Source organism: Trypanosoma brucei, chromosome 9, assembly GCF_000210295.1.
Source record: "Trypanosoma brucei gambiense DAL972 chromosome 9, complete sequence".
NCBI lineage: Eukaryota > Euglenozoa > Kinetoplastea > Trypanosomatida > Trypanosomatidae > Trypanosoma > Trypanosoma brucei.
Window position 1 is genome coordinate 1,420,292 of NC_026742.1, and position 24,128 is coordinate 1,444,419.

The following is a 24,128-nucleotide window of genomic DNA, read 5'->3' on the forward strand; positions in this document are numbered from 1 at the left end:
ACAGTTGGAGGACTGCAGTTGATGACTACGCCATCAGGTTCTCAAGATCTGCCATATCAATTGTTGCTTCTTCTTCCGTTAATCGGGCAAAATTCAGAAAGTGGTCTGGACGGTGTGTTGCAAAAAAGAAAAATTGTGGAGTGTCCACACGCACATCAAACGTCGTGTCTTCACGCCACGCTGCCCCTCTGAAGGTATGATTCCATCCATTGTCTGTTGGCACAAGAAAAAAGCCCTGAAGCTCCGTCGACAGTGTCACACGAGCCGGAATTACATGCAACGGTGGCACTTCCGTGGGCTCGCGTTGAAGTGCATGGGAATATTCTTCGAGAGCCCACGATATTCCCTCACGCGTGGTAGTGTAACAGCGGATACCAATCCCATCCTGCGAAACCCCGACGACAACTGTTGTGAGTCCCTCCGTTTGCAGCCCCTCATTGCACGCCAGTAGTCTGCCGTGGATGGCAACATCTCTGGAGTGAATTGAAGGTTCCCCGCCACTGCAACGAAGGACACCAAGAAGGGAAAGATGATTCTCGGTCAAGGTGGGGTGGTCATGAGGAATACATGACGGTGTCGTGTACTCAACAGCAGAACTCTTTTGAGGGGGCACCATAATGCACAACACCTCCTTAACATTGGGGGAATCAGGAAGAGTCTGCCCAAAAAGGTACGCACAGAACTGGGCTTGAACATCAAAGCACGGAAACAAAATTTTCAACAGCTCCTGAGGAAATATAAGTTGGTCGCTGCTTCCCGTCACACCAGAGTGATCAATCTCAACAGTGGTACCTTCACCGAACACAGTAGCATTAGCAAGTGAGCGTGCCCGCCAGTTGCTCGCGGATGTCGAATTACCGAAGTCGAATGCCGCTTTGACCCTCTTTTTAGCTGTTTCGCCCGACTTCGTTACCACATCAATTGTGTGTTCTTGCACCAACTTAGTGCGCTTCATCTCCTCCAACTCCTTCATCTCTTCCTCTTGAATCTCAACCGTGGTCATCTTCTTGCCAAGAAGAATGTCCTTTTTTTCCATCTCGGTGAACTGGTTCGGACTGACATTCATCCGACGGGCCGCGTCGGCAATTATCATCTCCTGCAGACGCACAGACACAGCCTCCCACTCCTCCCGAGTGTAGGTGGGCCAAAAATGTGAGTGGTGGACTTCTACATGAAGGTCTGGCTCGAGCGTCTGACGCGTGCGACTGAGATTCACGTGGTATCCACGCAGTATGAGATTTAGTAAATTAAAGCATGTTGCAGGTTGAAACTGCCGCAGCCAATCATCATAAAGGCAGAATTCCCACCCCTTACTTTCCGTGGCCGAAATGCGCAGATCGGCCAAGCGACTGTGCCGCAGGACCATTGGGACCGCAAGGTTTAGATCACTCTGTCCAATAATTATGTTTGGGTAATCCAGTATAAGCATATTGTGGAGAGTTTGTCGGAAACGACTTCGAGTCACAATGAGTTTCCCGGGTCGCTGACTCGCGGGCACACTGCGTAGCCAGGAGGCAATCTCCTCTGCTGCCTTCTCACGAGCAAGCTTTGTGCGCCGCTTCTGACCAGCAAAAACACTTTTGTGAACAATGCTGAGTTTCAGGTTCCCTGTTGCCGGTTCAAAAATAAGTACGGCACCATTTTCAGACCTAAACTTCCTGCCACCCTCAGCAGTTGGTTGTTCACTTGTGACATATGTAGCGCTGTCATCAACGATCCAAGTGCGCATTCCTTCCGAGAATAACTCCGCAATGTTTGTCACCGACAACCCGGCCTCCGTTGGGGCCGAGCTAAAAAGCTGAAGGTCGCGCTTCATACGCTCACGCAGAGTATTGAGTGCTATATTGTGTCGTATAATGGCTGTCATAAGTTTCATCATCAGCGGTTTGAGTCGAGGTACCCAATAACCGAATGCTGAATGACAGTTGTAGGCTAAATCGATGGCCACGACAATACCAGCAGGGAAAGGATACATTTTGGCAGAAGAATATTCGTAAAATCTACTTCTTGTATACTCCGCGATATTGTGACTGTCGTAATTACCCCAACGCAGTTGGACGTCAATCCAGTACTTGCTTGTCGTGTGAGCCCTATATTCGTCACCAGTTTCGTCAGAAAGAACCGTCGGCTTCGATGTAACAGGCCAGCGTGACGTTGACGCCATGACAATGTCGGGTGCAGAACTTGTGTACGTGTAAGATTTTTGCGGGTGCTGCTGCTGCAATGTGACGGATGCCGCATCTAATTCCACCATCATGTCCTTCAACTTGCTTGCGATGTCATTCACTACTGCCCCATGACACTTTTCCCATAGGGAACCGCTGAAAATCTTAATGAGCGACTTCTTAATCGTTTCAAGCTTGCCGCACATAAACACTCCGGTGGTATCAATTTTCGTCTCAAACCCGGCTTGGACGTCCGACCTATTGATTGTCGGACACCACCACAGCGCAAAGCGCCTGTTAGGAACATTTGCCAAACCGGCACGCTGCTGTTTGGCCAACTTGCTATCCTTTTTGGAGTTTTCAAAACCTCCAGCGCGGTTAAACTCAATACCCTCCCAGGATGGGAAACCCGTCCCCCTAAATAGACTATGCTCAAGAATGGCCTCCACACCACCAAGTGCGATGTTTGTGTCGACACGGTACCTCTCCAGTACACCCCCACAAATGTTGCCATCGTGCTCTTGGTGGAACCACCAATTCTTCAAGTACTTCCCTGCAAGGTAACGTTGGAACTCCATACGACACCGAAATCCTTTGTCAAACTGGAAAAGCTTTGCGTGACGCGAAAACAAAACCCGAATTCGCGGGACGCCTTTGTTGATGATATGTTCTATATCGTCAATTGAGAGCCGCGTTCCGGCAGCTTTGGCTTCACGATCCCGCATGTTGAACTCTGTCCACGCCTTAACGCTCTCCCGTACCTCCGTTTCCCACGGGGTATAGTACTGCAAAATATTGGGAATAGGAATGTTGTCGGCGTTTGTAAGTCCTGAATAGAAGAATTGCACACCCGTACTTGTTGACTTGGAGTAGACGAGGTCACGTGCAGGAATCAGCGAATGGCCCACAGATAACATACCAAGTCCACCGAGGTCAGTAGGTGCGTAAAATATGACCGGTGGGAAGCGAGCCTTTGCTCGGGAGTTAAGAGCCATCATAATTCTCGATTGCATTCGATGTTCAGCGCGAGCTAGGACCTGTTGAAGGGAGTCTGTTCCCAGTATAGCCTCACGGTAGTATGGAACAATTTCTGTGACGAGTGCATTCCACTTCGCCGCAATGCTTTGAAACGTTGAACTTCCAACCATCATTATGGCCCGTCGCGCCTTGTTACGTATGTTATTGACATCATCTGGAGATACCTGAAGGAAAGCACGCGCCGTGACATCTCTCGTCGTAGTATTCTGTAGGTTCCACGTGGATTCGTTCTCTAGCACCTCATCTTCGGTACGGACCACGGGCAGAATGCGTACAGAGAACCCTCCCATATCAAACAACAAATTCGGATTGTCTTTTGAATAGACGCTTGCTAGAGCATTAGATTCATTAATATCTGCAATGCCCGGTGGTAGCCGGCCACGGAACTCCCATATAACTGCTCGTGCGAGATTCACATCATTAAGGAAGAGACGCATCCGAGCGTCCCGCGGCCACTGCTTGAAGTTCTTGAAACCATAAACGGAAGCGTTTGCGGCACGCTTCTGGGGGTCACTTTTAGTTTCTTCCAGGTACCGGTGTCGCACATCATCAGCTTCAACCTTGGTGTATTTTAACAGCACATATACTTCATTCTTGTAACGACAGTATCCACGAATAGGGTGAGATGTGGCGAGTAAGGGATCTCGCATCCACGACATAAACGGATTGGGGCGCCTCGCCGGTCCAGCAATTTCTTGGCTTCTTTGTGTACCGAGTAAAAGCACGTCAATGACAAGACCCCAATACTGAGCCAGAAACGATGAAAACATAAAACCTCGTAACATCCCCTTGCGACAATGATAACCCATATCCTTAAACTCCACTACAACATCATGGCGACTGACGATGTATTCCGCCAATGACTTATCCATTATAAGCTCCAGTAGAGGCCGGAACAGGTTCCAATCAATGTTTCCGTAAAAATCATCCTCCAATTTTGCGTGTAACAGCACGACAGACTCATCCCGATCAAAATCCCAAATACCAGGGCTGTCGTTGATACCTTGACACCATTTGTAGACGAGAATAGGCACCGGTTCCACATCAGATGGCTTCACCCAATTAGGAAACAGCCGCTGCTGGTCCATAGCTTCGTACCACAGGTACTGGTCCAGAAAGGAGTCCACGAGCTTCTCGGAGGGAACAACGTTATAGATGGGGTACAGACTCGAAAAAGTATCCATGTACTCCACCTCGACGTTCTTAAACCTGCGAACGCGGGCAAGGTAGTCCACTATCTTCGAAAGTGTTTCATGGGGCGAATTAAATGCCTCCTCAATTCGGGCTTGTTCCTCCCGCTGTGCCTGAGTAAGACGGTTTGCGATATTGTGTTGGTCACGAAGACGATTCAGCGCGAGCTCCAGAAGGCGTAGTTCAGCAGGTCTCGACGCTTTAGGGAAGCTGATTTTCTTGAAGCCGCGGTCGCTAAGCCAGTTAGCCATCATGCGATAAATCTCCGTCGCTTGCTCAGGGGTTATAATATCCGTGTCCGTTCCCTCCATGTAGGACCGTTGGCGATTCTGCTCGTCCATGAGCTTCAAACGCGTAAGGCGCCCAAGGTTCTTCATGAAAGCCTGCTTATCCACTGTGTCACCTTCATTTATCCGCTTCCGTTGATACTGTGTGACGCGAACGTATTCTTCTGCCCGGAGTTTCACGTATTTGTTCACCAAATCCGTAAGAGGCTTTGCCAGTCCTGGTACCGACCAGCGGAGCCCGGCACGCCAGTGACGGAAGGCTTCATTCATGTGTTGATCCATTGTACGGATTACTTCCGTTCGCACGTCTGGTGGGAGCATCTCCCGCAGCTCCCGCCGGAACGCCTCCTTTATATTCACATCCTTATCTGTCTCCACGCGTTGGCGGGTGATGCGCTTCCCATCATGTTTTCCCTTAGCCTCACGACCCCGGAGTACGCGATCAGTTAGGTTCCCAAGATACCTTTGCAGCAGAGGTGTCATTCCACGAAGAAAAAAAACCCACACCCTCCATGATGGCGCCCAGAACCCACATCCCGGGCCTCGAAGCACCTCACCGACGTTAAACTTGCTGTACAGAACGTGTTTTAAGTCCCGCGATCTCTTGATTTGCCTCATTGCCCGAAGTTTATACCTGTACACGCCTGTGAGACGACCCAAATGTGAAAAAAGGTACTGAATTGCATCGGCGAGTTGAATAGAATCATTTTTCCCCAGTCGGTACATAGTATGCATGTCAATAAGTTGTTTCATAAAACCCAGAAGCTCACGGATGAGGTGAAACGCAGGCCCTAAGCGGCTTTTTTTAATCTCTTTAGTCGTCAGTGTCCGCGTTGGTTTTGCCTCAAAGTTGTAGTTTATGTGAACATACGGGAGGCTTTTAACATTAATAAGCTGCACCAACATGTTGTGGCCTTGCCGCATAACCTGGAGACCAGCTTCCAGCCAATCAATTTTGGTTTTGTGAAAGAAATCCAAATTTGCTAACTCGTCCAAACGTCGAACCGGTTGTCCCCCCTCATCTTGGTTACCACCTTCTTCTTTAGGTCGCTCCTTCTGTCGGTCCCGCCTGAGGTTTTTGGCAACATGGTGCTTCAACAGTTGTGTATAGCTCCTTAAAATTTTATCCCGCGTATCATTTGTAAGTAGGGATGGGGGATCCCGGCACCAGTGTTCCGCCACAGGAATGTCCACGCGACGCTTCATACCACCTTCGAATTCGTTAAACGGGCCAGGTGCAAACGCCAGCAACATGGCAGACTTCGTGTCAACATTCTCCAACGGAAGCTCCTGGAAAAAGGGGGAGAAGTTTTCCATCAGACTCATGGGTTGGCACCCGTCCTCGGGTTCTTCATCCCCGAGCCACTGGGACTTTCGCAACGCGGCTGAGCATAAGGCTACCGAGGATGACCCCACAGGATCTGAATGCCTCTTTTGTATTGCCTTAATAGGATTGAGGGAAGGATTCCAGGAGAAGCACGGAACGGCAGGGTCCTCATTCTCCACACGTATCTGCGCTGGGTAGCGATAGGGTGCAACAGTTACTCCATCCACCACATCACTATACAAAAAAGGGAATGCGATTTGCCGCTCAGTAAGCATAGTGAAGCGCGGTTTCCGAGGATCATCCCGGTGGATAACACGCCGAAGATCGTTAAATTCTGTCCATTCACCTTCTTCTTCTTGTATCGTCGAGGGTGCCTCAAATTTGGGTGCCCTAGGAATCGCTATATGCATCGCCTTTGCCGCGTAAAATGACTTCAAGTCCCACAGATAATAATAATTCCGGTCGTCCAAATTGGGAAGAATGGGAATAGCGTTCCGGAACAGGGTTTCTATCACATCGATGGTAAAATAGTAACCATTGGGACGCCGGGACCCGCGAATTTGGTTTGGGTGGACAAGCCGTGGAAAGGGGTCGTAGAACCAGTCCAGCACCGCCGCAGCATCTTCCTCGTCCAGATCGTCGTACAATGCCGGTGGCGGCTCCCTGTCCATAATGTAGTCACTGAAGTCTATTGGAGGTTCATTCTCGTTGCCTTTGCTTATCACCCGACGAAAAGTACCACATTCCTGCTGCAGTTCAACTTTGTGTGAACGCATTTTAGTCCATATCGAGCCCCACTGAGCTAGGTAGAGTGGCTCGGGTGCCGTTGGCGTGTCCTCAACAAGCGTAAGCACACCTCTCATGTGATACACGACGTTGACGTATCGAGCCTCTTCCCACGGCATTGGCATGTTTTCTAGCAGTTTGTACAATGCCAGAGGCATGTACCTCAGCAAAGCGACACACAGCTTCCGCTCGGCATTGAAGCGTTTACCACTTAAATCACCGTTATCCTTCACCAGTTTACGCAAGTACTCCGGGGGTACTTCATCCTTTTGAGCAACGGCTTCCTGGTATGTCGCACGGTACCCATACCGTTTTGTGTTGAGGTTTCGCCACTCCGCAATCTGCCTACGGTGACCGGATGACCACTTCTCAGTGACTCCCTCACCGTTATACTGATGCTCAAAGCCATCCTCCGTCAGGGAAATTCCACCACCAGACTTCATTCTGCACCACTCTATGGCCTACCCAGGCCCAGGGAACCGCGTTTGCCGTGCCCTCAGTAGATTTCTGCGCCGAAACCTAAACAACGCCAAAAACTACCCTTATGTGTTTTACCTTTACGAACAAAACGTTGGACAGAAGTGTGAACAGAATAGGCAAACAGAAGCACGGATATATTTAAACGTGCACACACCATGGTTAAAAGTCCGGGAATTTCTTCTTCGACGATCTAAGACAATATGGTGACCTCAGCACGGAGTTGCAACACTCCACGTTACTCCTCGAGGGAGAGTTCTGAACCTCTACACATGTAAAACCATTTTAGACATCGAAACAGTGTTAGCAAACGCATATACACTAAAAAAAACCCTCAGAAATGGGGAGAGGTTTGATCACGCAGACGTTGCTGCACTACATCTACTTTTTTTTTTTTTAAGAACCCTCTAGATTTAAAATAACTAACCAGGAAGACAGACTACCAACATGCCTTGCGGAATGGAGAGAAGCTAAGCCATACTAGGAAGGGCGCAAAGGGAACATCTCCAACAAAGAATTAATAGATTCCAGAGGCAGACACACAACTCCAAATATCCTATCGGGAAGATGCATCAGTAACACTCAAGTCCCATATAGGGTTCCGGATGCAAAGGCCTCGCAGAGGCCACGTGCCGTTTCAGATAGTTACGAGGGACCACACACACCCTTCAGCACTGCCTCAACTTCACGTCAAACATTTCTTTTCTTCCTAAGACAGAGGGTAGAATATTACAGTTTGCACGAAAGGGAAGGACAAAAGCGCACTGAATCCACTTGTCGACCACGCCAGCGACCTCGTTGTTGCGAAAACGATACACAAAGAGGGACCAGCAGACCAGGGGCAAAAAAAAAAAAGTGCAGTCGGTTAGCTTGTTCACGGAGCGAGCCGGCAAAAAACGATAAAAACAAAAATAGCGAAGATGATCACGATGACAATCATCACTAATACACTAAAAAGTAATCGGCCCGACCAGGCTCCTCCACCCGGTGCTCAACTAGCAGCAAGACAACCCGGTTGAGAAACCACCTGAGGTAAGCGCATCACAACTCGGGAATCGCCTTGAAAATGTAAGCGGCAGGTTTCCGCTTCTGAATCTGTACCGCCGCATTGATTACATCGGGCCAGCGGACCTCACGTTCGGTTCGTCGTTGCATGAAGCGTAGGGGCTGAAAACCAGCGAAACTCCCGGTGCGGGTGTAATGACTTTCGTAAAACCATTTCACAGGGCGAGACTGAATGCGGCGCTGCTTCCGGAAATCCGCGTCTGTGGTGTCGGGAACATGTTCCTGATACTGTTCCTGAGAAGGGGTATTCTCTATGCCCCATTCCATTTGAGGTGCCCAGAAGCGGAAATCCGCCCACTCCTCCTTCCAGTACCACGCTCTCATCTCAGACATTTTTGCCGACCGAAGTGTGCCGTCAGGCTGCCGAATAACAAAGCGCCTCCTCTTTTCATTCGTCGGATCGAGCTCCAGTTTCTTTAAAGCTTCATGGCCCACGTTGACACCAATTTCAGCGAACATCCAGTTATGCTCGGACTTGTTGGCGTGCTGGCGATGGGGGCCTGCCCAAATAGGCATTTGCCCGTACTGTTGTACCGGCTCTCCCGTCCTTCCAATCATCTCGGGAAACATACGACGGTACACGTCGTAATTGTCTCCCCAGTAATCTTCGTAATCTTGCTCCGTTTGCAAAAAACGGTAAGGATCATCCATTTCCCACACATTCGCATAACTCGCCTCGCGTCGGTTCACAAGATCCCGAAAGAGGAACCTATCACTATAGAACGTAATCTTTTGCTCTGCAAATCGCATTTTCCCATAGAAGAGTCCATGCTTACGCGCACGGACGTCCCGTATCCACTCCAACGCGAAGAGTCTTTTCGGCAGGGACCAGTCAGGTTCCACGCAGGCGTCATAGCAAGCCTTGAAGTGGTGCCACACAAGAATTTTGCGGACCAGAGTAAAATCTAGTCCATACATCTTCGACAACCGCTCGGGTGGCCACCTCTCAGGCGCCTTGCTCCAGAGAGCAAAGAGTTCTGGGCCCAACTCATCACGAACCTTATAATCCTCATTTATTTCGTAACGAAGTCGCTTGGACATATCAAAGAATTCAGGCGTACCCAAACTTGTTTGGAACGCTATTTTCCGCTGTAACTGCTCTTTGTTGTGTGGTGAATTCTGGGTCAAAGCTTCCAGCCAAAGAATGTCGACCGGGGACATAACCGCTAACAAAGGGCGGATTCGCCTGTCAAAGTGCTCTCGTAAACGCTGCATTCCTTCTTCGTCAAGGGACTTAAACCATTCGTTGAGGAACTGGATGTAATCACCAAATGTACAGGGATAACCTGCGTTGCGGTCACCGAACTCAAGCGTCTTCCACCGTTCTTTGATGATGTTACGAATAACGTCGTCATCAGACATTGTATTATCTTTTCCGGAAGCTAGTGAGCGCATATAACTTCTATACGTTGCTATCTTCTCCGCATTCGTTTTGCTCTTTAGTTTTAACAGCTCGAGAGAAAGAATGTTCTGAAGATACCATGCACCAAACGGATTTGCCCACCAGGGGATGTCGTATCGCCGGTCTTTAAGCGATTTTGGCATGTCCATGAACGGCTGCAACGCCTCATCCATATCCTCGGATCGCGGCCGAGATTGCCAAAGATCCCATTGGGGAGCATCAAAAGACTTCATTACACTTAAATCCCTCGTCCAAACCTTAGGGTCACGCCACTGCAGCGGCTTCGGGGGCTCCGTTAAAACGTGGTGTTTCCATGATTTGTGCTCACGGGGCCCCCGTTTGTTAAATGGGTATCGGCGCTGGATGTAAGCCCGTCGAAGCATGCGTCTGCCGCTATTTTTGAATCCTTCGACAGGGGTAACACACCTATGCTTCGCTATGCAGCACGATAGATCAAACAGGTAATTGTTTCCTCTCCTTTTGGGTGTGTTTTGACCCACTTAACTACGCTTATATTCATGCACATGCATGTTTGGCAAAGTACGGATACTAAACGGTTGAGCGGTTGGGGCAAACAACAGCACGTGCAATTACGCAGACACTTACACACAGATACGCAGGAAAGGGAAAAAAGTAGTGGATGTAGCAAACACCATTGTATCCAAACGACAACGTGCATATGCAAACGAAGGAATAGCACATCCCCTCTGGGAGCAGCGTTGTATGGTTTCAGTGTCCCTTTCTTTCCTCCCTGTTTTTAAAAGTATCCTACTACCAACAACTAACTGCACCATGTCTGACAAAGGGACCAGTAAGACACATTCCAGCTCGTGAAAAGGGTTACCAATAGCATGAACACGACCACCAGGGGGACAGGGTACATTAGCCGCTGCTGCTGTGCCAACATGGGAAGCTCCAAGTAACCCAGAAATACAACGTACGCATACATCACAAGGCCGACTGTATGCAGACAGTTACCAATTGCCCGGGGCAAGCAGGAATTGTGGAGAACTATAGGAAGAAGCACAAACTGAATGACTTTCGTCCAGATAAAATAAGGAAAATAACCATTGCAGTGAACATCAAATGAATAACGCCAGTCGACCTCCCATCCAGATTCATGCGGTTGACTCGAAGCCGCAAGAAAATGATTCGCAAATAGCCAAGTTACCGTAGCAATGGCACCGCCTGCAACAAAGTAACCGAGCAACACAGAATATAGCGTGTTGTACAGAATTTGGAGCAAACCTCCTCGCAACGCCAAACCATACGCTGCAACTGTTAGAACTAAGGAAAATATCTGAAGTACAATAAAGGCAGGATCATCCCTGTGATAATGATTCTTAGTCATTTTCCGCGCCTTACTCATTTTACTAATCAACGACGGCTTCACACAAAGGGAATACATCTGGGCCAATGCCGAATCCAACTCCATCTGATCATACTGAAAGGCACGTCGAGCAAACTCGGGCAACCTGGACACCCATCTCGACGAGAGCGTGAATCCTCCTTGTGCCATCTATACCTTGGTAAAAGGCGGTTACGCTACAGTTATATCGAAGCTATAAAGGGTTCACTTCCTATTTTCACCTACCGAGTAAAGAAAGATAGTACATAATAAATGACTACGATACCCGCGCGCTGTAACAGGCTCACTTGCTAAAATGCCTGCAAAGAAATGCATAAATTTTTTACTCTACCACTTTCATGAGGGAAGAAACGCAACACCGGAGCTGAGTGTAAACCACCCCGCCTTAATCACCTTGAGAAACTTCTTTTCATTCTCCTATGTAATTGTGAACGTACATTCTAAGTGAAGCAGTACCCTGCTCTTTTATCTACATATTATCGGACTGGTTGATTGTGCGGTTGAACGACTTCTTTAGAAATGTGGTGTCACACGAATAATGTCCCGGCCCAGGAAACCTATCAACAGTCCGCTTAAACCTGCCATCACAGCCCCACTTACTTCGTCCAGAGCTCGCTCTACCAAACGAGGAGTCATGGCAGACATCATATTGCCCGGGGCCCGGGTAATCGCTCCTGGTGGCTGTAGAAGTTAAACGGGGAGCAGAGCCGAGGTAGCCACCACTAGTACATTTGGGCTTTATAAAGTCGTAATGTTCATCATCGAGAAAATTCATAGTGCCTTGATGAGCTTTTGGCTTGATAAATTCAGAGACAGCTTCATTTAGTACGCGCAAGGGATGAATGCGGCGAGGTACACGCTCAGCTTCACGATGGGGTACAAGGTCATCCCTCTCTTCAGCCGGTTTTGGTGTTGGAAAACGGGCGACGTTAGACCAAAATGGAACTGAAGCCAACTGGTATTTTGGCCCCTTCCTCGGAATCTGGGCGTCGTATGATCCGGGCCCAATGTTCGACCGCGCCGGGTATTTTATCCTCTCGGATACCGAGATGAATGGTTTACACCTCCCTTCCTCGCTATGCACATGAGGCCGTCGCGGGGCAATTTCACCCGTGTACGCTCCCGGACCAGGATATGGGTTTGGCCCATAGGGGCCATCCCGAGCTGATTTGGTTCCAAAAGCAATTAAAGTCTCTGGATTTGCTGCCCTGTATTGCTCTTTACTCCGAAAAACACTGGGCAAATTGTAGGCTCCTGGGCCCGGGTTGCCGCTTCCACCACCGTTCTGCGAACGCTCAGTTTTGGAAGTGAATGAAATGGTGGGCTTCCTATTGTAGATCGACGTAAAGGAACCGGCAGATTCGTAATGTCCGGGGCCGGGACATTTGTTTGTTTCGAGTGGCTTACGGCCGCTATACTCATCGAAACATAACGTTCCCGACTTCGAGCGACGGTGCTTGCAGTTCGGATCATAATAACCGGGCCCTGGGGCAATGTGTCCCGTTGTATCTGGTTGACGAGAAAATCTGATCGGATGGGACCGCGACCGACGCTTGGTCGGGTGTCCATCAACCGTGTACGCACCAGGCCCGGGGAAGTCAATGGCCCCATAACCGGCAAACCGTTCTACCTTGGAATTAAAAGGAACCGTTGATATACAACCCTTCTGCAAATCGGCTGGTGTGATGTTGTAGGTACCAACACCAGGTATAGCAGCAGCAGCTTCTGCTCCAAACCGTTTGCTAGTGCTGCCAAACGGCGCCATACCACGGCAACTACGTTGATAGCTGACGTTTATGTCATACGACCCAGGACCAACTCCTGGACCAGTACAGCCTCCAGCACATATACCGGGGACTTTCGCTCTGGAAAGAGGCAATTCTTCGACCAAATAACTCATCTCCTTGGTGGAAGTAAAAAAGGTAAGATAGTTTGGATATTAATGATAACAGCAATCGCAAATGAACACGCCAACGACGTTAAAAGGAAAAGATTCCTTACAGCACACCCTTATCCTCGAAAAAAAAAAACGCAAACAAGCTGTAGCTACATCGCCTCTAAATGCGAGGCAGATACACTGCACAGCATTGTCTCCTTGTATTATTTCGATGTCCCCTTGACTAGTGTGCGCAACTGTTGAGCAAGAGCTCACCTCACTCCACTATCATATTGACTGCCGATTTTACGTCGGATTTTTGTATGCTCATATGGCAAAAAATAGAAACACCATTAAGCTTACAATAATACACAACACCACTACAATATGAGATGCAAAAAAACGGCAGCTTATTCTTTTAAACGGTCGAGATGCGCAGTTCGAACAGAAAAGTGTATCGGATTGAGGCTTATTGTATGCGACCGAGCCTAGTTTGAACATCACGAAACACTGGTTACAATAAGGAAAAGAAATAGATTGACTGATTTCTGTCCTGGTGAGCGAACCCCCTCTGGGACAACGGGGTTTACTGCGGCAACACGAACCGTAAACCTCTTCACAAAGGAAACATTCCCAAATTGCTGACTGTTGAGGATGGTTCACACAACAATGTTTGTCTGATGAGAGAAGCCAGAGCTTGTGTCCGTTGCTGCATTGTGGGATCCATGACTTGTAGTATAACTCAAAAACAAAAACGAGGGCTGTCTCCATCCACTCCGTTAAAGTGACCAAACGTGGAAATTCGTCACTGAAACCAACATTAGAAGACTGGGCATAGAAAGGAATACCCTCGTTTTCAGCATTGAATCTTACATCTACAGGTCCCGAAAAATTGCACGACAGCCGAGCACCACGAAAATAAAGATCCTTACTGTCCCCCACACGATCCGTATATTCTCCTTCACCAGAAGGACGTGGGGAAGCGCTCGTCGCTGCCGTTAATCTGGACACGCGAGAGGAGCGTCGTTCGTCAACCACACGTATTATTCCGTCAAAAGATTTCGCAAGATAATCAAGAGATAAACGCAGTGAACACTTTGTATCATCGCTTATACCATCCTCCCCCAGCCGCACCTCCGTAGCCAGATAAACTTCGGCAAGAAAATGAAGCGTTTCCTCGGCGTGTGGTTTCATTATTCGCATTATTCCATCTTCACCCATCCAATTTAGAGTAAAGTAGCGACAGATTGTTTCGATGATACCGCATCTTGCATTAGTGGTAGCGTTACTCACTTCACGAAACACGTTTTGTACCGCTGTGGATGTGAATACTTCAACACATCGTGACCAAATCGTCGCTCCTGTAACGTCGATAGCTTCCAAAAAGCTGCTTCTCAAGAACATGAGAATGACGTCAAACAGGATAAAACTATAAGCTTCATAATGATGAACAACGTACGACTCGCTGACATCATCCACACGTCCTGTAGGACTCACCACGGCATACCACAGCTCAAGTGCATTGTTAAAGTGTTCTCTTCTGCAGTCATCGTAATTCTCAAATGAGATCAGTGCTTGACGCAAGACACTTAGAGTATTTCGATAAAACGAAATGTGGGGATTAAGCACATCCCACACCGCAGGGGTAATATGAGAATCACAAAAATCTTTTCTCACTGCATTATCACCTTCCCAACAGCTTGTATAAATTCTCCCGCGATCTTTCTGACAAAGTGCGAAAAGGCACTCTGTCAAAAAAGGAACTAGTCTGAATACCAGCGCAGCCGAAGCAACGTCTCTGCAAGAAAGTCGATGTTTCTCACGGTCTACCTTACTTACACTCCTCGCCCAGAGATGACTTGGTGCCGATAAAAGCAACGCAGCCGTAACGTCTGATACCGACCACTGAATATCTCCGAAAGAACGCTTGGAACTAAGTTTCTGAATGCAAGTTGACGATACAAAATATTGAATGTAAGCAGTCAACAACCGGTGGTATAAAGGCAACCCCGTAATAGATGAACCTTTAAATAAACGAACAACCGACTTGAAAAATACATTAATTTTTCCTCCCATAGCATTTATTCGAGGTAGCCTCACAACGTCGCTAGAGCATTCCTCTGTACGGCGGACGCCGTAGAGTAGCATACGCAAAATGAAATAAGAAATCGGCGAACACCGAAGGGAAGTCAAAACACGCCTACTGCTCGGTTCCAGTCGTGTCACGAGTGGTGGTGCCCAGAACGGTACAAGCATTAATGGGGGGCAGCGGGAACGTGGAAGGTCAAACAAGTTGGCTTCGGGTGCCTCCTCAAACAGCTCATGAAACGTCGGATGGAAGGTGGAAAACGGAAAGTCAAAATAACGGAGGTACGAGCCAGTTTCTATTTCGGTTTCAGCGTCTCCCTTCCAAGATTTCTTTAGCTTCACAGCAAAGTCATGTTGCGGAAGCGACAGGGCCTCCAGCAAGTAACAGAAATAGCCCCCAGGAGCCAAGAATCGAAATAGTGCGAGCGCTGTTTTACCATTGGGGTTTGAGTTTGCAACATCCATCCATGATAATTCACCAGCTCCACTTCTACGTCCGTCGTGGAAAGGGGAACCAAACGTCATATCGCATATGTTGAGAAACCCACCTTTGTCCAAAAATGTGTCTAATACCAGTTTCGTTTCATAGTGAAGTGGTTGAAGTGGAAAAGAAACACGTTTGAAAAAATCTTCTAGAGAACTTATTTTCTTATCTACACCCATGCTTAATATAACTACGGCTACAAATTCTACAACTCTAAAACCAGCAGTACGAGCAAAGGGAGAAGCACAAAAAATGAAAAGACGTATTAGGAAACTAAGAATCAGAAGTGGACTCTTAAAATAGACATGCAAAAGCGAGGATCCCCCCAAGCACGGGGTCGGTGGGTTAACAGCAATAAAATAATAGCTCATTATATCATTAACTAAACCCTCGTGCAACATCAGAGTACCAGTCTCGGCGCTATTTCATTACGAAAGAAAAGCGCAAAAAGCTATAACAGTGATTCGAAAGAATGGAAAGCCCCTCGGAGGCACTAATCTTCGCGGGTCTTGATCAGCGTTACATCCGAAATAACATAACTTCCTTTCCGCATTTCCCATATTCACACCTCAAATCGGCGAAATAAACTGCAAGTACCGAGAGATAGTATCGGCAGTAAAATTGTTGGAATTGCATGATATTATGGACCACATACGACCCTCAGTCAACACGTCTTCCGGAACAATGGTAGACATAACAGAAAAAAGGAACGAAAATCACCAAAAAAGCAACTTGAACCACTAACCCATCCTCAGAGGCACTATCGAACGTGTACTGGAATAAAACGATCACAACTCCATCGACAAGGTGAATAAAAATATGAAACCAGAACAAAAATGGAAAGATATCACATGTGAATGTCCTTTTGTTTTCAAAAAAAAAAAGAAAAAAAGAAAAACGCGTGGCCCCCGTCCTCCGCACACAGGTGTCGGCTGGGGACCACTTACGCAAAAAAAAAGGTTAGATTTAACATAATTCTAGATTCAAAGGACACCTGAAAGACCGTCCGTTTACGTTTGCTGCCTTTCCACACACACATATAGACAGCTGAAACATCTGCAAAGTGACAGTAGCACCTAGCTAACCGCAGCAACGGCATCTGCAGTCGGTCCAAGTGCTCTCCCGGACTACTCCACACAACCCCCCATAGTAGGTCTATACACCCTCTTCCCTAAAACTAAATATCTTGACAATTAAAGAACTACCACCTGACTTCCCACACACCCCTGAGTATTCGGTGCCTGAGATCCCCCAACCTCTGCCTATAACCTTACGACCCGTTTGGGCGGCAACTGTTGCCGGCACCTTTGCGTGGTTAGCAAAAAAAAAAATCATTTAAAATCATCCTTATCATTTTTCTTGTGAGCAACGACGTCGAAAGTATCAACAATACGAAAGGTATCTGTATTTTCTTCGCGCATGCTGCTTCTCTTCACCCGCCCCGACGACTCCAGTCCCTATCTGAACCGTTCGTTCACGCTTCTGTTCTGTCGAGGACAACTTTCATTTGTATATAGTACATGTACTTGGGTACCTGAGCTCTGTAAACCCCTCGCTATTATGCGGCGAGGTGCTCATGTTATCGACAGCATGGCAACGGCACGGCTTTTCAGTTGTGCGAGAGGATCTTGCAACGAGGCGGGAATTACCTTTTACCCCAGTCGTTCCACGGTGGCCCCGTAGGCATTCAGTATTCTTTACACTGGCACTCCCATTTTCCACATCTTCCCCATCGTACGGCAACAATCTAAAACTGAACGTTGTCTTTCCCGGAGTATGGGAAACCTAGGTCAGCGCCGCATAGGCATCCAAATCTCCGACCGCTACGTCACCACTGCACCCTACTTTTTTTTCTTTTTTACAGCTGAAGACGCAGTGCTTCAGCGTCGGTGGTCATCTACAGTGCTCGATATTATCCCGGGACCCTGCTCTGGGCACTTGTCTCTGGCACACCCTTCTGGCAGACACTCGCCACACACCTTCCCACATATCGAACCGGGTTACACCCATTCGAGCGGTCAAAACGCCACACCGACACTACATGAGTGCCCTCCGGAATACCTTGCATCATTGTCTCGCAAGCACGCCCCTGTTCCTGCTCTGACTGCCACACTTGGCTCAGAAATGACCTCTCACAAAGAAGAACATTTGGGTTAGAGCCTCAGGCCCTTGTTTCGTGGTCATCCTCCCTAACCCCCCCCCCAAAAAAAAAAAGCCATACACATGCGCTATCACTTCGGATGATTCATCGTCGCTTTTTCTTTGCGGTTTCAACTTCCCTGTCATCACTAATCCGGGGTATGCGTTTGGATCCCGGGGGACCAGATTCTACATCCCACATCCTTCCCAGCAGGCCATCCTTCGTACCTCCCTCTTCTCCACGTCTTGACGAATCCCCGTATCCGACTTCTCCCTTAACTGTTCAGGTATCGCCTGGATCACTGGACCTCTGAAACGGGACTCTGCGGACGGGGTACCGACAAGCTCCCGACGTGCATAATCCACTCTGAGGCATTTTTCTAGCTTAATTAATTGCCTCCATTTGGTCTCCCCTGGGCCTCTTCACCACGTAGCCCACTGCCGCCCATTTTGCAGGGCAGTATCACGTTGCGCGCTAATGCATCACTGGGCACCTTTGACCATCCACAGGAAGCTGTATGTGTTGCCCTGGAAGTCCCTTCAGCACGGATATAAATGAGGTTTTTCTCGACCCCCTTTTTGCAGCGCACCATCTCCATTAAGTTCCCTCAGCGCTCCCACCGGTACCCGTTGACTTCACCCAAAGTATTTCAGCGTACCATTGCGGAGCCAAGCGGCAAACCTCTCTTCCAAAGTTGTCACCCCCTTCCACTTAAGCGCAGGACGTGTGTGTTCGAAGGCTTTTCCTCAGCGCGCAGTGGGCCCTTCCCCCCGTCAAAGCAGACATATCCGCCACCGCCACTTCCCCGTCCCCCTTGTGCCGGAGCAGCTGCGTCACGCTGTCGGCACCGCGTGTGCGACAGGTTCGCGGCGGAGAGTCCCCCTTTCCGGTCATTTCATTGAGCTCAATCTCGAAGTGACCGGAAACAAGCCGTGCCGACGTGCACGCAGGTCTGTTGATGAATTGCTCCTGGCAACTTGTGCGGTGTACGTGGCAAATTATGCGCACACCGGCGCTGCACCAGAGGCTTGGAATGAGGGACACGGAGTCAACGAACGTCATAAACCCAACTTCCTCTCTTGCTCCCCACCTTTTTTTTTCGGAGGTTCTCCGAACGTCACTTCCGTCGCGACGTTCTCTCCTTGTTAACCGCACCCTAGCCTGCGAGCCCCTTTAAATGACCAGGTCCGTTCCTCATCCTCGTCAAATATGATGGCCCCAGCCCAAATAGTCATGACCAACGTGGTTGAGTCAACGGCGTGGATCTGATGGCGCGCTGTGGGACGCCTTCTAACCCTCATTATCGTTTAAACCTCATTTTCTCCTTCCGGCACGCCCTCCTTTATTTTACCCGGGGGAAGCCTGCTTTCGCAATCTTTCAACTAGTAGCGGTGCTTTTGCCCCAACGGAGAAAATTTGACCCCTAGAAGCTGCTTTACCAACCCTCTGCAGCGCCCAACTCCATATGAGCAGATTGACCACGTGGTAAAGTTTTCCGGTGGTCCTGCTGCGTTCTGCGGTTCCGGCCACCAATATAATTTAGTATTCCATTACGCTCTTTCAAACCTCCTTCAACAACGGGTGATCCTGCCTCTTTCAGCACATCGCCCCCGTTCACGCTCAATGGAACGTGCACTACGGTACTTACTGCCTGAGATTATGGTCTCCCGGGAGGTGTTTGGTTTCTCTCTGAAACAAATAAAAGACAGGAGTGAATTCTGCGGCACACCCATGACCATGGTGCTTCGATATGAAGTGTCCTTCACTTTTCTTCCATGGCTTCACTCCAGTAAGAAAACCGTTTTTAACTTCACCAGCATTTCTGTTGTTGCTGAAGACGCCCTTTGCATACACATTGCGGATCCATCGATATATTTTTTTTTTTAGTGTAAAACCCTGCAGATTCGGTTTTTCATTCTCTTCTTTTTTTCCCCAAGCACCACTGGGGTCTACGGGGTTAGTGCCGCTGCACCAAACAATGTGTGTTCCCTCTTCCTGGCACAGGTCCCTCCATAGTAGCCCTACTCCCGGTATGCAGAACAGCAAAATCATTCCTAGAGACCGCCTTTTTCACTCCATGATATCAGCATTCAAACGCACAATCGTTATATCGACCCTGAAGAAACAGTTTCTGATACCGGGTGGTTTGCTCCGTAGCTTTTGTAACCACGCAGTTGTCAAAAGCGAGCAAAACACGGTTCAACATCAAATATTGAGGCATATCACATGCTGCTGTGACACTTTCCAACGTGGTGCTGTCAACTCCGACTCTCACCGCCTTGTTGCGTGGAAAGCTTCCAACGGGTCGCACAATACTGTCACAGTCCGCTGGGTGGAAGCGTGCGAGTATGGTCTGCGAAAGTTATGACGACGGAAACTAAGGTTTTTTCTTCGCTTTGAATTCCCAGGAGTTGAGCTACCCATCTGATTTGGAATAGTGTGGGCGGAATCCTGCCGGGCGTCTCTGTGATTTCTCTTTGCAAGCACTCGGAACCATCTCAAAGACACGCATACTGTCACCATGCTAAGCGTGCAGGCTTGCGTTACGGGAAAAGATGGCGGCGTGCTGATGTCAGGCTTGGTCCTTACTCTGTGCACTATCGTGGTGCCATGCTTCCTCTTTCTCGGCGGTTTTCCGTCCTATGGCCAGGGGAGAGGATAAACGGCTTCAGCAAACATAGCGGACTGTTATCCCTTGGTTTCTTCAACTGTTTGCAGTGAGATTTTTTTTTGACTGCTATGGACCTGCTTAGAAACGTCCACACCTCAGTTATGCGTTCAACCGGCTGAAACGCCTCGGTAGTTTCATCCCTGGAAGTCGGCACCCTGATCAGTGGTGCGTCGGGGTGCTTTGTCCACCGCGCTTGATGCGTCTCTGCACGAGTTTCGGTTGACCGTGGCTGCGCCAGCGGACGGCCGCCCACCACCAGACCTGCACATGACAGTGGTTATGAGTTGTAAACGGATGCTGCATAGTCGACGCTACTCCTCTCCGCGTTTGACAGTTGGGAGTCGTAGTTGCCCCTTGGGGCAACGACTCTAACACGTATGGTCCATATGCTAAAACGGCTAAGGCCATCCTTTTTGTTACCCTCCAGGGGCTTTCCGATGACGTGGGTTGCGGTCGGTACATTTCTTCACCATACCAACAAAACCAACCCCTACCCTCTACGGAGAACCGTTTCGCCAGTACTACGCAAAGGTATTTTTCGCCTGACTGAAACTCTGGCTGTTTTATAAGGCTGTTTCTCTATGTCGGGTATCGGCTTTTTTTTTCATCGTCGAGGTTTCGCTCTCTTCAGCAGAAGTAACTTTCTCGAACCCAGGTCCAGCGTTGCTATCTCCGTCTCGGGGCTGGGGCGGCGGCTTTAGACGGTATTCGGCAGTGTTTGGCTGTCCGGTTTGCGTCCAACGCCCCATCATGGCACCACCACATCCTTGTTGCACTTCGGGCTTTGGCGGTTCCCATTCCTTCACCAACATGTCGGTCCACCGTTGTCCTGCTTCCAGGACTCCCCGGAAACACGGGAGCCCAAGACGCAGTGGGGTGGCTGCCGGACCGCACACTTCCTCGAGGTTTTCGACCTCTCTGTGCTTCCATTCAGACTCCTGTAGAGGTAGGCTGGTGTGGCAGTGAGGTGAACGTCGAGGGTGAACGTGGGGTGCTGTGGTTACTCCTCCAATCGATCCTAATCTCGTTGCCCCCCTCGGGCTTCCGGTCCCACTGCACTCCGACCGACTCGTTCACCGCCGTCACCACTCACGCTGAAGTGGACCGGAACGGTCCGCGCTTGACAACCGGAAGTAACTTTTCTACCTTTTCCGGCACGCCCGAGCACCTTGTGCGGGGAGCGGCAGGTCGCCGCACCCCGTAGAGAATTTTCGCTGTGGACAGTGCGTCGCCACCTGACGAGCCGGCCGTTGGCGGGGCCTATTGGTGCTGCCCGCAGCGTAGTCGGGGGTGCCTCCTCTCCTCCTCGCTGGAGTTCAGTGGCGGGTCACGCCTTTGGTTCCCTCGCCGATGTCGTGGATGCTTTGCCTTTAACGATTTCGAAGGCGGGGTTAAGACGAAGGTGCTGCTCATACCGCAGGCCTCGGTGTTACGTTTCATGTGGGGCGGCACTGTGACCATGTAGCCTTTACTTTGCAAAATTTACTGTGTGCATCGCGGGCATGGGTGCTAGATGCACCTCGGTGGGTTGCATATGCACGGCACTGAGTCTATTTGGCATCTGATGCGTCGGCAATGCACCTTTCGACGTTTTAAAGGGGTTCTGACTGTGCACTTATGTGTTGAAATCAGGATGTGAACATTTTGGTACAGGGCACGTTCGCAGGTAGCGCCTTTCCATCCCTTTTGCTTCACAGTTCATATTTTACCACTTCAAAATTCTGTTTTTTCATTGTTTCCTTGATCTAGTGTAAAGTGTTTTAAGCAGGGGCTCGACCGCCGTTATCTCATGGCGTCGCGTTTGGCTGCTTTTCAACCGGACATCATCGAGTTCTTTCTAGCGAATAAAGCATCTTTGCAAACACTTCGGAAGGAATGGCGTGCAGTGGAAAAGGGCTTTGTTGGCTACTTCAAGGATTTCAGGGATACTCTAAAGGAACTGAGGGGCAAAGAGCAGGCCGATAAACAAGAAGGCAAAAAAGAAGAGCTTTCATCTGGTTCGCGTGCTGTCAATCAGTTTTATGAGTCGGAAGAACTGGCGAAAAGAATGAAGTGGAAAAGGATAACATGGGATGAGGAAGCAGATTATAACGGCTTTGCGAGACGGCTTCTCGACAATGACGACCTAATTAAAAGTGTACCTGCGTTCTCGTTTTTGGCAATCCACGTGGCGAAGGATTCCTCTTGCGCCGATTTTGTTCGCTTCCCTCCTCGGGAGCAGCGCTTTGAGTCGGGAACGCTGACAAACTGGGTTCTCAGCGAAAGGACTCCGGCCACAGTCGAACGTTATAAGCCAAGCAAGGTAAGGAGTATGCGAAGCCCCTTCGAGGTAGATTGGACTGCCGGCGAGGCGAGGGTTGTCGATACAACTTCTATACAAGAGGTCTTGGTGTTTTTGCAAACTGTTGCTCCAAGACTTCAAGCCCTACAGGTGCGTATGGAAGAGCAACAGAATCAAATTGCCAAAGACATTCCGAAACTGAAGCTTCGCGTCGGTGCGGAAATAAGGTACAATAAGCATGATACAACTGCGTGGGACGACCCCAACAGGTGTGCGGATCCCGATTATGTGACCCCAGACGATGTTCAGCAGTTCGTTGAGGGAATGATGAAGTCCGCCTTGCTTTACCGTTGGTTTCTCAAGGATCAGCGTGTGCGCATTATGCCCCCCGGGCGCCCGTACTTACTGAATCCAGAGAGAAAGGAAGTGCAAATCCCCGCGAATTTTGCCGCCTATAACTGGTGGGGGGCACATGCCAGATTCCAAAAAGTGGAGGCGTTCATACTGTTCACGATCAATATGTGGTGGCTTTGGTTCACACTGGCTATTGTTATCGTTGGGGATGTGGAGATTCTGTAACTGATTTTGTGGGCGTTTGTTTTACAGAGATAACTAGCATGCCGTCTCCCGAGTGTCATATCACTTGTAAGATAGGCGGAGGCATTGGTATGCTAATATCGTGGGTGAATTTATGCGATGTTAAACTTCCTTCTGATCGTCATGGGGCTCTATTTTTCTTCACTTTTTCTTTTGCGCTATTTCTAACATTCCTTCATCGCTATTTTCTTTCTGATTCTCATTCTGTCAGGATCGTCGGTTGTTGGAAATCCTCCTTTAAGTCACAAAATGTCACGAGCATCTATAATGAAGGAAGCCTTTGAGCTCCTTCAAAGGGATGGGAAAATCCCAAAGGCTTCCATTCCAACTGCTCTTCGGGCTGCCGGCATGAACCCAAGTGAGGAGAAGTTAAAAGAAATCATGGCGACCGCCGTTGATATCGACATGGCAGGATATGAGTCTCTTGTAACTGAACATTACGATAAGACGGATACAGTGGAAGCTGTGAAGGAAGCATTTCGCGTTTTTGACAAGGACCACAATGGAACAGTTTCGGTGGCTGAGTTCCGCCACATCATGACAACTATGGGCGAGAAATACACGGAGGAAGAATTTTGCGACTTGATTCAGGGTTTCGACGCCAACGGGGTAATACCCTACGAAAAATTTGTGGAAAAAATGCTTGCACCCTTTACAGAGCATGAGAGTGCGTAGTTAACTCGAAGGTGCACAACGCTATGTAGTCCTCTCCATATGAACACCCGCCCCCTTCGTTTTGGGGGGGGGGGGAAATCCGTAGACAACTCTGTGAATATGTTTGGTTATAAAGAATTAAGAATCGTGTTGTTTATGTTCGTTTTGGTACCACCTCACATGTTTTCCCCGTATAGAAAATGACGCTTCTGTTTGTTCTGCTACTTCTT

General features: G+C 48.9%; 11 protein-coding genes across 11 annotated transcripts; 4 read left to right on the plus strand and 7 right to left on the minus strand.

Moving 5' to 3' along the window:
- Positions 1-25: 25 nt before the first annotated feature.
- Positions 26-7,237, minus strand: TbgDal_IX6600 (PRP8 protein homologue; the record flags this gene model as incomplete). The annotated part of the gene is made up of 1 exon (XM_011778548.1): positions 26-7,237. The coding sequence occupies one exon, from the start codon at positions 7,235-7,237 to the stop codon at positions 26-28; it is 7,212 nt and encodes a 2,403-aa protein (XP_011776850.1).
- A 1,075-nt stretch (positions 7,238-8,312) lies between these two features.
- Positions 8,313-10,121, minus strand: TbgDal_IX6610 (hypothetical protein, conserved; the record flags this gene model as incomplete). The annotated part of the gene is made up of 1 exon (XM_011778549.1): positions 8,313-10,121. One exon carries the CDS (start codon positions 10,119-10,121, stop codon positions 8,313-8,315), a length of 1,809 nt encoding a protein of 602 aa, XP_011776851.1.
- Positions 10,122-10,519: 398 nt separating this feature from the next.
- On the minus strand, positions 10,520-11,257 carry TbgDal_IX6620 (unc-50 related protein homolog; the record flags this gene model as incomplete). Its single annotated transcript, XM_011778550.1, has 1 exon — positions 10,520-11,257. One exon carries the CDS (start codon positions 11,255-11,257, stop codon positions 10,520-10,522), a length of 738 nt encoding a protein of 245 aa, XP_011776852.1.
- Positions 11,258-11,576: 319 nt separating this feature from the next.
- TbgDal_IX6630 (hypothetical protein, conserved) lies at positions 11,577-13,007 on the minus strand (the record flags this gene model as incomplete). The annotated part of the gene is made up of 1 exon (XM_011778551.1): positions 11,577-13,007. The coding sequence occupies one exon, from the start codon at positions 13,005-13,007 to the stop codon at positions 11,577-11,579; it is 1,431 nt and encodes a 476-aa protein (XP_011776853.1).
- A 303-nt stretch (positions 13,008-13,310) lies between these two features.
- Positions 13,311-15,956, minus strand: TbgDal_IX6640 (hypothetical protein, conserved; the record flags this gene model as incomplete). The annotated part of the gene is made up of 1 exon (XM_011778552.1): positions 13,311-15,956. One exon carries the CDS (start codon positions 15,954-15,956, stop codon positions 13,311-13,313), a length of 2,646 nt encoding a protein of 881 aa, XP_011776854.1.
- A 1,375-nt stretch (positions 15,957-17,331) lies between these two features.
- On the plus strand, positions 17,332-17,712 carry TbgDal_IX6650 (conserved hypothetical protein, unlikely; the record flags this gene model as incomplete). Its single annotated transcript, XM_011778553.1, has 1 exon — positions 17,332-17,712. The coding sequence occupies one exon, from the start codon at positions 17,332-17,334 to the stop codon at positions 17,710-17,712; it is 381 nt and encodes a 126-aa protein (XP_011776855.1).
- A 694-nt stretch (positions 17,713-18,406) lies between these two features.
- TbgDal_IX6660 (conserved hypothetical protein, unlikely) lies at positions 18,407-18,757 on the minus strand (the record flags this gene model as incomplete). Its single annotated transcript, XM_011778554.1, has 1 exon — positions 18,407-18,757. The coding sequence occupies one exon, from the start codon at positions 18,755-18,757 to the stop codon at positions 18,407-18,409; it is 351 nt and encodes a 116-aa protein (XP_011776856.1).
- Positions 18,758-19,445: 688 nt separating this feature from the next.
- Positions 19,446-20,063, plus strand: TbgDal_IX6670 (hypothetical protein, conserved; the record flags this gene model as incomplete). Its single annotated transcript, XM_011778555.1, has 1 exon — positions 19,446-20,063. One exon carries the CDS (start codon positions 19,446-19,448, stop codon positions 20,061-20,063), a length of 618 nt encoding a protein of 205 aa, XP_011776857.1.
- A 462-nt stretch (positions 20,064-20,525) lies between these two features.
- TbgDal_IX6680 (hypothetical protein, unlikely) lies at positions 20,526-20,828 on the minus strand (the record flags this gene model as incomplete). Its single annotated transcript, XM_011778556.1, has 1 exon — positions 20,526-20,828. The coding sequence occupies one exon, from the start codon at positions 20,826-20,828 to the stop codon at positions 20,526-20,528; it is 303 nt and encodes a 100-aa protein (XP_011776858.1).
- A 1,327-nt stretch (positions 20,829-22,155) lies between these two features.
- Positions 22,156-23,226, plus strand: TbgDal_IX6690 (hypothetical protein, conserved; the record flags this gene model as incomplete). Its single annotated transcript, XM_011778557.1, has 1 exon — positions 22,156-23,226. The coding sequence occupies one exon, from the start codon at positions 22,156-22,158 to the stop codon at positions 23,224-23,226; it is 1,071 nt and encodes a 356-aa protein (XP_011776859.1).
- A 267-nt stretch (positions 23,227-23,493) lies between these two features.
- TbgDal_IX6700 (EF hand containing protein) lies at positions 23,494-23,919 on the plus strand (the record flags this gene model as incomplete). The annotated part of the gene is made up of 1 exon (XM_011778558.1): positions 23,494-23,919. One exon carries the CDS (start codon positions 23,494-23,496, stop codon positions 23,917-23,919), a length of 426 nt encoding a protein of 141 aa, XP_011776860.1.
- Between the last annotated feature and the right edge of the window lie 209 nt (positions 23,920-24,128).